Here is an 11,421-nt window from a genome sequence, read left to right as displayed (position 1 = left end):
ATAAACATCAATAATGTGCTATAGGATGACTTTGTGAGCTCTAAGTAAAGTGACAGCATTGTGTAAGGTTATTAGCAATTATATGATACTATAATACTATAATACAATTAATTAATTTATTTTTATCACTGGTAGTTATAACATGGTATACCACCCAGGACTTCAGATTCTTCCATAAAACACTGTTGTCACTTTGCCATGAAGGTATAAAACATTATGAATGATGAGCTTATAACACATTATATCCACCACTTATAATCATTTATAAACCTTGTTATAAGTTGTCATACATGATTATGAACATTTATAACATGTTGTATAACGCATTATAAATGCATTATAATGCCTTATGAATGCGCTCATAATGCATTATACAATAGACCTTCATAGAAAGTGTTCTTATCGAAACGTTCCTTTAATCCAAAGTGCCTCGTCTGGAAAGTATGAAACAAAACGAAGAAACAAACAAACCAACAAAAAAAAAAAACGGACACGAGACAATCCCTGCGTTTCTCTCAGCTAGCCAGGGCTCAAAAATATGGAAAACATGGAAAACCAGGAGCTAAAACATAATTTACAAGCACGATAAATATACACACAAGGTCCAATAAATATTGTGAGGTTTTTCCCCCTCCCTCCCCAGAAAACCACAGACTCGGAGAGACCGTCCGCCACAGCGAGCTGCTCGGATCTCACGTCGAGTCCTACGAATCTCATTTTGTCTTCAAACAAATAACTCCACCTGCTTCCGACACGGCTGCCATTATTCTCAGGGATTTTTTCCGGAAACAAGCGTCAGTCGTGTTGAAACGGGGGGGGCCGCCCGGCTCCCGCCCGGTCGTGACTGACGTCATCTCACCCTGACGGCGCGTCTGTGTTGCTTTGGAGCCGCGGCCGCAGGACGAGACGAGCCGCTCCGCCCCGTTTGACCCCTCCTGGCCTCCGTAGCACCGCCCGTGGCCCCTCCTCCTCTACTGGATGGGCATGTAGGGCCAGTTGAAGCTGCTGCCCGACAGCAGCATGTCCCTGATCAGAGTCTCGATGGGGGTTTTTCCCACCAGGCGGACGAAGAAGAGCTGCTCGATGACGGACGAGGAGACGGTGCGGAGCGACGGCAGCCGCAGCAGCAGCTTCCCGAAGCGCGTGGGCTGGTTGGGGTACTGGCTCCTCACGTACTCCTCCAGAGCGCACTGGGATTTCTCCTGCAGGCCCTCCACGTGGGCCGCGTCCGACAGGCCGCACGCATCTGCACACAGACAGACACACACACACACAGACAGACAGAGAGACAGAAAGACACAGGTCAGAAGCCCAGCTCCCAAAACCAGCATGTTGGGGGGCCACCAGGGGTCCTGGGGAGGCACTCAGGAGTTTGACCCATCAGCACCGCACACACACTTCATCTGCTCTCCTTCATGTGATCTGCTGCTGCTGGTTTTGGTGTCGCTCTGCTCTGCCTCTGTGGCTTTAAACACGACCGAGCTTTTACCTCAACCTGCCTCAGACTGACCCCCGACCTGTCATTTCACATCCAGACGCTGGAGCCAGCTCTGGTCTGGTCTGGTCTGGTCTGGTCTGGTCTGGTCTGGGTTTGGCTTTGGGTTAGGTGTTTGGGGATCTCGTAAAATGCACTGGCGTGTAAAACTAATACTTTTATTCTCTCTTATTTCTAAGTGCATTAGACCTCCAGAGAGCTTTCAGGTAAGATACTTTTTTCTTTTTCTATTTTCTTTTCTTTCTTTTTTTTTTCCAGGGAAATATCATATTCTAAATCAGGCTTTTAAAGGAGAAATAGATTGGACCTAAGGGTTTTTTTTTTAGGTTTTGATTTTAGGGAAGAAGAAGGAGTGCACAGACCCACTGTATCAAAAGGTAGAAAACAGGTAAGTAAGAGGTAAGTGTAAAGAATCCAAGGTATAAAATAGATAATTTAAAACAAGTAAGTAGGAGGGTAAGTACTAAAAAGGTAAAAGAGTAAGTGCTCTTAATAAGAAAGGATATAAGTGCTAAAAAAAGATAAAAAACACAGATAAATAAGTGCTTAAAAGAATTAAAAGTAGGAAACCATACAAACGAGGAAAAAGGATTTTTGCTACAGTTGGTCGTTGTCCTCCCATTACTTCAGTCTTTTTCATTTAAACCCCAAGGATGTTTTGTTTTCAGTGTGTTGATCCAATTTTTCTCCTGCCACAGACGTTTGGGTTTGGCTTTGGGTTTGGGTTTGGGTTTGGGTTAGGTAAAGTGCATAATAATACTTATTATCCCTTGTAGGGCTTCTTTGCACGGGCAACAGGGAAGAACAAGTGTCCACATTTTCTTTTCCTTTTTTAGATATTATTTCCAGATGCAATGCATTTTAGAGCAGAGAGGTGCACGGCTCTTCCCATCCCTCAAGGACAAAAGTGTCCTAGGGTTAGGGTTAATTAAGAAAAGGGTAAGAGGAAGGGAGGGGGAAAAAAAGGGGGGGAAAAAAGAGCAGATGGGAAAAAAAAGGTTAGGGTTAGGATAAATGAAAGGTTAGGGGTTAGAAATTATATAAAGGAGGTTAGGGTTAGGAAAATAATGTAGTTATAAAGGGGAATAGGGTAAATTAAGGTTAGGGTTAGGGTTAGGTTAGGGTTAGGGTTAGGGTTTGGGTGGTGTCTGTAAGCTCACAGCGTCAGTGGCTGCTACAGGAAGTGCCTCTGCGTCTTCAGGCTGCAGGTGATAAAATAAAAAATAAAAGCCTGCCAGTAGCCGGGCTCTTATTGTGACGCACAGCTGATCTTCTCTTCATCCTGCCGCCGTGTTTCTGTCTCTGTAACGTGTGACGCTCGCTGCACGGCGGCTCACATCTGCCATTGTGCTGGAGCTTTACACCGGCCAGCAGCGTTACACACTGACAAACTCGTCAACTTCAAAATAAAATACCTCATGCCAAAAGTGGAATCTGAGGTACTAAGTTAATGATTTAATCAGAATATCTTACTAGAACTTTGTATTTATCTTCCCACATGGGTGTGAGTGAACATTACTGAAGTTGACCGTGGGAAAATTAAATGACCCAAACAGCCGGACGCTGTGTGAGAGAGTGTTTGGCCGGACGTTGGACAGTGTCTCTTAACGGCTGAGGTCTTCATGTCTGTCATGAGCCTGTCGAGCTGTGGGGGGAGCGGTGAGCTCACCTGTCCTGTCCAGAGTTCCAGACCAGACAGGTGAGGTCGATCTGTGAGGAGGGGAAACCAGCAAAACGTCCGTCCCCTCACAGCTGGAGGACAGGAGCTGCTCTCACCGTGTCACAGTGTTTGTTCAGCTGCTTTAGGACTAATCTCAGGGTTTGTCTCAATTTTGTCTAAATGCTCCTCTAATTCTGTTCACAGCCACTGAGATCTTTGGTTTGTTGATTGAGAATAATGAAATGAGAGTCTACATGGAAATAATTCATTTGTTATACATTTTCTCTGCTGGTTTAATTATTCCAGAGCACTGCCTGAAGATGTTAAGGGGGCAGTTCTTACAGAAATGAACCTGCCGCCTCTCTCGTCCTGATTTCGCTGCCTCACGTCCGGTCTCTGACGTGCCTCGGCTCCACACTGCAAAAAGTCAAAATCTTACCAAGATTATTTGTCTTATTTCAAGTAAAAATGTCTTATTTCTAGACAAAATATCTCATTACACTTAAAATAAGACATGATCAGCTCAGAAATTGCTTGTCTTTAGACAATTTTCACTTGTTTCAAGTGAAAATCTACTTGAAACAAGTGAAAATTAGCTTGAAACAAGAAACAAATTTTGCCAATGGAACAAGCAAATTTTTACTTGTTCACTTGTGTCACAAGTAAAAATTTGCTTGTTCCATTGGCAAAATTTGTTTCTTGTTTCAAGCTAATTTTCACTTGAAACAAGTGAAAATTGAAATTACAAGCAATTTCTGAGGTGATCATGTCTTATTTTAAGTGTAATGAGATATTTTGACAAGAAATAAGACATTTTTACTTGAAATAAGACAAATAATCTTGGTAAGATTTTGACTTTTTGCAGTGCAGGCCTCACCAGGTGGGTCACACCTGAGCTCAATGCTGCAGCCAACAGCCGTTCTCACTGTCGATTATGTTTTCAGACATTCGACTAATCGTTTGACATCCAGACCTCGTGACCGAAGCCAGAGCCTGATGGGAAGCGATGAGAGGGCAGAGTGACGTCCTCACGTCTTCCTCGGTCTGACCAGCGACGTGGGCTGGATGTGAAAATATGACTGCAGCTAACTGCACGTTAATCTGTTAGATTACTCTCTTCCTTTCTTTTTGTTTTTCGATTAACCCTTACATGGTATTCGTTGTTTTGTTACACAGGGAGTCCTGCTGGATCTGGTGGACCCATTGCAAATTGGGGCTTTTAATTCAACATAATCAAACCTTTTTTTGTTAAAATACTCAGCAGATTTTTACTTCATCCCAATTGCAAGTAATATAAACAATACATCTGATTGTTGTTTGTGAAAACGGGTCCCACAGACCCGAATACCTTATAAGGCTTAAGCAAATAATTTGGTCTTAAAATGGGGAAAATAAAGCCAGAGCCTGATGGGAAGTGATCAGAGTCTAAAGTGACGTCTTCAAACGTCTTCCTCAGTCTGACCAGCAGCCAAAAAAACCCCAGAAACATTAAAGTGATGAAGATACGAGCAGAGAAAAGGAGCACAGTTTTAGCATCTCAGTGAAGCTCAGGCGATGATGGACGTTTTTACTGAACAAACGACTGAGATTATTATTGTCCTTTCAGAATTCCAACAGATTAATTTCCGGCTGATCGGCGAGTCGTTTCGGTGCCGGCTCGCGTTCCCTGGCGTGGCGCTGAGTTTGAGTTTTTCACGGTGGGACGTGTCAGAACGACGAGAGGAAGAGTGAACCGTCATCATCACAAGGCAAAAAAAAAAAAAAAAAAAAAAACCTCAGATTTTCAAATTAGGATTAAGAGCCTTTCTCTTAAAAGTCACTGTGGTGACACATGACTGCGTCAGCTGTGATTGTGAAGTGCGCTGCCGTGGGTTTTCAAACGTCCCTGCATGTCTGATGAAGGCCTGGAGGAAACTGTCATGGCCGCCTCTCTGCGGCTGCGCTGATCCAACATGCGGCCGTTTGTGTCCTGTCGTGTCAGTGCTCTGATGGAAACTACACAGTTCACACACACACACACACACACACACACACACATCATACTAAACACCGATAATGTCGATAAATAGAGTCCAGCATGGCTGACATCGGCGTGCAGGAAAGGGAAACGTGTCGCCATAAAAACGAGTCGATAAATCGGTGAATTCAGTGAAATGAAGTGTAAAAGGAGCTGCTCAGGTGGAAAGCACACTGAGACGGAGGAAACCCACATGGCGCTGAATAGTTCATGACATCCAACCTGCCCTGCAGCGAGCAGGTCGACATGGGGAAGCCGCTCCTTGCCATCTTTTCCCCGTCGAGGAATTTTTTAAAAAGATGGCGGCGGCGCTGCCCCGTGCGTCAGAATCGCAGCAAAAAGCAGGAGGTGCAGGGACGTTGGGAAATAACGTGGTGGCGCTAACGACGGGCGTGGATCTCCTCGAAGGATGAGAGCGGTGCGTCTCCCCTCCTTTTCCCCATTGTAACGCTGCAGACTGGATGGCAGGGGTGAAAGAACGGTCACTCTGTCCCAGTTTACAGACACGTGTTCAGATCTGCTCATGGTGACTAAAATAGACCTACATAGGAGACCTTTTTTATTTTTTATTCCTCTGCTTCTCGTCCCTTTGATTCTGCACCGTCCAGCCAGAAAACATTATTCTGATTGACAGTCTGAGGCCCTGGAATAGCCGGCGTGCATTTAGCAATCACTGCTGCTGCTGCTGCTGCTGCTGCTGCTGCTGCTGCTGCACAGTTTCATTTTGTTTCAGTAATGACGGTCAGAGAGGCTGTTATGTAAGAAGGAGATGAGAGGCCATTTAGGAGGGAGACCAGCCTGGAAGCCCTCAGAGCAGAAGAAAATAAAATGTAGCTCGTGTGATTTTTACATGGATTTATTATTTTTTTTTAGGGCAATTAAAGAAATGAATTAAAAAATGGAAATACACTCAGTGTCCACTTTATCAGCTCCACCTGTATAATCTAATCTAATCCAGCTGTTGTGGTATAAAGTTTCCTCTCCTGCTGCCTGTAATGCTCAGCTTGTCTTGTTGTCACGGTAACAGAGGTGTTCATTCACTTCTATGTTTGGCATTGAGCTCATAGTTAGTGCTGCACTTTACTGACAGCTGTTTCCACTATTCTGTCCCCCCTCATGTATATAAATACGGAGGGACAAAAAACTAGAAACCCCTCTCAGTGTAATGCAGTCCAGTAGCAGACCTCTGCAAACTACAACCTCAGTAATAAACACAGAATTAAAGTGACACATTCTGCACAACGTCAACACAAACTGAACATTAGAAACTCTGTTAAAAGGTGGAAGTTATGGCAGAGCTGCTGAGCTGAACTGGTCAGACTGGACAGAGGAGTGTGTGCTTCCTTTTTCATTTTTGTTTCCATTCACATTCTACTGTGACAATTTCCAGTGTTTTATTAAAACGCCAAACCAGTAGGCTGCTGGACATGGAAAAAAAACAAATACAAATTAAATAAATAAATAAACCAATTAGTTAGTTAATAATTTTACTTGAGTAATTATGTATTTAGTATTATTAATTATGTTGGTAGTATTATTTAAAAGCTTCTTCTAGATAAGTAAATATGAATTAATTTAGAATTTGGATCTTAAAATAAAATCATATTTGGAATTTGCTGCTTAAACTAAAAAAAAAAAAAAAGAAAAGAAAAAAGAAAAGAAATGCGGTGATAAAATATTAAAAAAAAAAAAATCAAATACTGTCCAAGATGAAACATTTGGTCCTGAATCTTTTCCAGAGGCCTGCAGCCAGTCCTTCCTTCCCACACACACACACACACACACACACACTCACTCACACACTCTCACACACTCACACACACACACATACACACACACACACCAGCAGCAGCAGCAGCAGCAGCAGTAGTATTTTAGGATTTTCTGCTGCAGGATGAAATCACTTCACCTCATTTAGCAGCCTTTTTATTTGCAGGATGACAGTCAGCACCTCGACGGCGTCACAGCGAACATGTCTTCATGGTATGAAGACATGTTTTTAAAGGGGAAATTATACAAATTAATTCTTCTCTGAAAATATAACTTATTTTGTTTCTATTGGTGACTGTTATGATGAAAACCACTATATATATATATATATGTGTGTGTATATATATATATATATATATATATATATATATATGTGTGTGTGTGTGTGTATATATATATATATGTGTGTGTGTGTGTATATATATATATATATATATATATATATGTATGTATACAAAAGAATGTTTATGTTTATGTGAAAATACAATTCATTTTCTACCATACTGACGTTTGTTTGACTGGAGGTCAGAGCTCAGAGATGTATGTGTATATACATAAATGCATATTTTTAAATTCACCACTGAATCGCTGCTTTCGCGTACAGGCAGCTGTGTATCTGTAAAGCGAAATGTTTGGAATAATTCATGTTTTTTCCGAAGATGTAATTTATTTTTGCGCATGTCGGCGGCTGTTCGACTCTATCTGTTCGGCGTTCGGCTCAATTCTCTGCGTTCAGAAATCGAATAAATGTTTTTCCAGAATGATTTTGGATCATTCTGGTGGTTTTTTTTTTTGGTTTTTTTTATTGTTATTATGATTATTTTTTATTTTTTGGCTGGAGGTCACAGTTTGACCCGCTCCATCCCTGACATGTCAGCCTGCCTAAAAAAAAGAAGCTGAGTGTACCTGAGGTGAAGAGGACGATGGCCTTGATGCAGCTGTACTCTGCAGAGTCCACATGCAGGACCTTCAGCTTCTCCACCTGCTCCTGGAAGACCCGGATGTGATCCATGAAGGCCACCACTCTGTCGGCGGACATGGGCGAGGCGTGGAGGCCCGCGGCGGCCAGCAGCGGGGCGACGTGGACGGGCATGGAGCACTGCGCGGCGTTCAGGACGAACAGTTCGCTCCAGGTGAGGCGCAGCAGGGCCACCTGGTCCGGCACCTGCAGGTCCGGGAAGAAGGGAATGTTGCGGGCCCACTCCACCGCGCTGAACAGCATCCGGGCCGCCAGCTCGCAGATGTTCTCGATGCCCATGAGGTTGTTGTTCTGGAGGCACTGCGAGCCGAACCTGGAGGTCGGGTAGGGCTCGGCCCGCAGGAGGAGGGAGATGTACCCGGACAGGTAGGAGTGGCACTGCAGAGGGTCTCCGTTGGTCAGGGCGAACTGGCCGTGGTAGGACTGCGCCGGAACCACCCGGCCTCGCTGCACGGCTGAAACGGCACAAACACTTTTGTTAAACCCCCAAAATGAGAGAAACGTCCAAAATACAGCAGAAGCATCACAAGAAGCCCAGAGCTGCTGATTTATTTTCTACGCCCCTGTTAATGCATGCAGAGCTGCAAGGGATGATGGGAGGAGAGTTTTGGAAGCTGGCAGTGGGCCCTGTGAGTAAACTGCTGCTTCACCTGGTAACACACACACACACACACACACAAATAAACACACATGCATTCTATTCACAAAAAGCTCTCTAGGACCTACAATATAAAAAAGTAACTTTAAGCACAACGGGGTGCATTTGGCGCCGTATTAAGAGTCATGCGGGAAGCCTCTGGAAAGCTGAAATTAAAAAAAAAATAATTAAAAAATAATTAATATTTTAATATTTTTATTTGTGTAGGTCCTGGAAAAAAGCCTTACATTGTTTTAATTTATTGATTCATATATCTAACTTCAAGTTTGAGTTTATTTATCTACATTTAAGACTTTTAATTGTCTTGAATCTGCTGGAACGCTGCGTTTGTGACAGCGGCTTTTTAGAGCTCCGAGAAAAGACGCGTTTTCCTCCAGCGGCTCACTTTTCCAGCGAAAAATCTCAGAGGCTCTGCTCTACTTTTTTCTTACTCTTTTTCAAATTCTATTTATATAATTATTTATTTAATTATTTATGTATGTACTTATTTATGTATTTATTTGTGGTGAAATGTGTGTTATTTATTCATTTATTTAAAAATCTGGACGGCCATTTCATAAACTATTTTTTTTAAACACAAAATTAAGTCACGGTACACCTGTTGTGGCCGCTTTGTTATGGTGGAGGCGCGCACTCGAGGCCTGCATCATGCATAATGAACACACACACACACGCATACACATGGACACAAAACACACACACACACACACACACACACACGTACACACACCGCCCTCCTGCACCTGGAGGACTTATTTTAAACGAATAAACGCCGAAATTCGGTCCGATTGGCTCCTGAATCATGTGCCGCTGGATTTGTGCGAACAGAAATCACAAAAACGCTGAAAGACGCTTGACGCTGTTCGAGCCGCACAGCCGCCATGCTGTCCACGCGAGACGGGCAGTGGAGCCCGGGCACTACAACGGACAGTGAACGACTTTATAATAATAAGAAGAATAACAATAGTATTAAAATGATAATAAAAATAATAGAACCAATAACCACATGCTGGAAGATGCTCGAGATCTATAATATCACAGACTAGTCGGTATAAATCTAGGCTATTATTAAAACGCTAGTATCCATAAAATAGTCTCCCACAATATCACAGCCTGCACAAATCTGGCATCCACAAAAAATTTTTAAATTTACTGGACAGATGTGTGTAGATTTAGCGCGCAAGAAAAAACAGTCCCTAGAATATCATGGTGCATACAAATAATAATAAAAAAAGAAAAAAAAAGAAAAAAGAAAAAGAGGCATCCAGGGAAAGAGCAGCGTCCAGGATGTGACTCGGCTGCTCGGAGGGCAGCGTACCTTCCCTCCTCATGCCGACTTTGAGGCATTTCTTGAGGCGGCAGTACTGGCACTGGTTGCGGTGGTGTTGGTCTATGGGACAGTTCCTGTTGGCCCTGCAGCTGTAGGTCAGGTTCCGCCTGACGCTGCGCTTGAAGAAGCTCTTACATCCCTCACATGTGAACTGTCCGTAGTGCTTCCCGCTGGATTTGTCCCCGCACACGATGCACTCGATCTGCTGGCTCTGCTGCTTGTCCATGGAGGAAGAGGAAGAGGACGAGGAGGACGTGTTGGTGCTGTTGGTGCCGTTGTTCGATGGGTTGGGTGCCGGCGGTGCGCCCTGGGGCGCTGTCGCTGCCGCTGGGGGTATTTCCAGAGAGGGAGCCGGGTTCAGGTGTCCCGTCAGCTCCCCGGGCAGAGCCAGAGCTCCGACCTGGGACACCGGGGAGGACAGGGTCCCCTGGGTGCCCCCGACATCCTCCTCGGTGTTCCTCCACGCCACCATCGCCATATCTACCGTCTCCAAAACTTTACGCACCCAACTTTCCTGTTTTTGGTTTTCTTTTCTTTCTTTCTTTTTTTCTTTCTTTTTTTTTTTTTTTAAGAGATAATTAACGCCCACGCTTTGTCGGCGTAAATTGGAAAAATGCAGTTAAGAGAACTGCAGCATTGTCGGACGAAATTAAATTACAGGCGACGGCATAAGAAGCTGCAGGGCGCCAGCGGGATGAGCGCAGTTTCATTTAGTAGAACGCGCAGCTTTGCGAGTGGAGGACGAGGAGTCACCCGTGCAGAGAGCGGCTCGGCGCGGCGCACATCCCGGAATAAAGACGCTTCATTCAGAAGGAGCCGGAGCTGTAAAATCCACAGAGGGGAAGAGAGGACAGTCAGCCAGAATCCACAGGGAGGGGGAGCCGCGTTATCCCAAAAACACAACCTTATCCTGTGTGTGTGTGTGTGTGTGTGTGTATGTGTGTGTGTGTGTGTCCAGCTTTAATAGCGCGCACACCGAGCGAGCGGATCCTTCATCAGAGACGGAGCCGCCTGACCAGGCTCTCCAGACGCTCCCTGCTCTCCCGATCAGTTAGAAGTTACATTAAAAAGAACAGGGGGAGGGAGGGGGGGTGGGGGGGTGATGACGACCATGCCTCGCTCCAGGACGGAGGAGGAGGAGAACGGTGCGTCTGGACGTCACGGCCGTGACTCGGATGACGTCTCCGCGCTGGGGGCGTGGTTAGTGCTGGTCTGGGATCAGCGGGGCGGAGCTTAGCGAGGACTCAGCCGCGTTTGGGGAGGGTTCCTCAGCCTGCCTGTGCGCGCGCACACACACTCACACTCACACAGCCCTGCGTTCGTCTCTCTCTCTCCCTCTCTCTCTCCCCCTCTCTCTCCCTCTCTCTCTCCCTCCACTTGACTCCTCTCCTCTCCATCATTAGTCCAGAATATGGCGCATAATTGCCGAACAACTGGCCTCGATCGCCGCCTGTTCCACATCACGAGCCGCCCTGAGCGCGCGTCCATTCGCACACGCGGTTTATTGGGCCG

At 45.0% G+C, this 11,421-nt stretch overlaps 1 protein-coding gene across 1 annotated transcript; it reads right to left on the bottom strand.

Moving 5' to 3' along the window:
• Positions 1 to 769: 769 nt before the first annotated feature.
• LOC115380322 (COUP transcription factor 2-like) lies at positions 770 to 10,952 on the bottom strand. Its single transcript, XM_030081452.1, has 3 exons — positions 9,898 to 10,952; positions 7,849 to 8,376; positions 770 to 1,246 (listed from the first exon to the last, which is right to left on the bottom strand). Exons 1-3 carry the CDS (start codon positions 10,385 to 10,387, stop codon positions 972 to 974), a joined length of 1,293 nt encoding a protein of 430 aa, XP_029937312.1. The 5' UTR covers positions 10,388 to 10,952; the 3' UTR covers positions 770 to 971.
• Between the last annotated feature and the right edge of the window lie 469 nt (positions 10,953 to 11,421).

This window comes from Myripristis murdjan, chromosome 3, assembly GCF_902150065.1.
Source record: "Myripristis murdjan chromosome 3, fMyrMur1.1, whole genome shotgun sequence".
Taxonomy (NCBI): Eukaryota; Metazoa; Chordata; class Actinopteri; order Holocentriformes; family Holocentridae; genus Myripristis; species Myripristis murdjan.
This window is presented reverse-complemented; position numbering and strand designations above follow the sequence as displayed.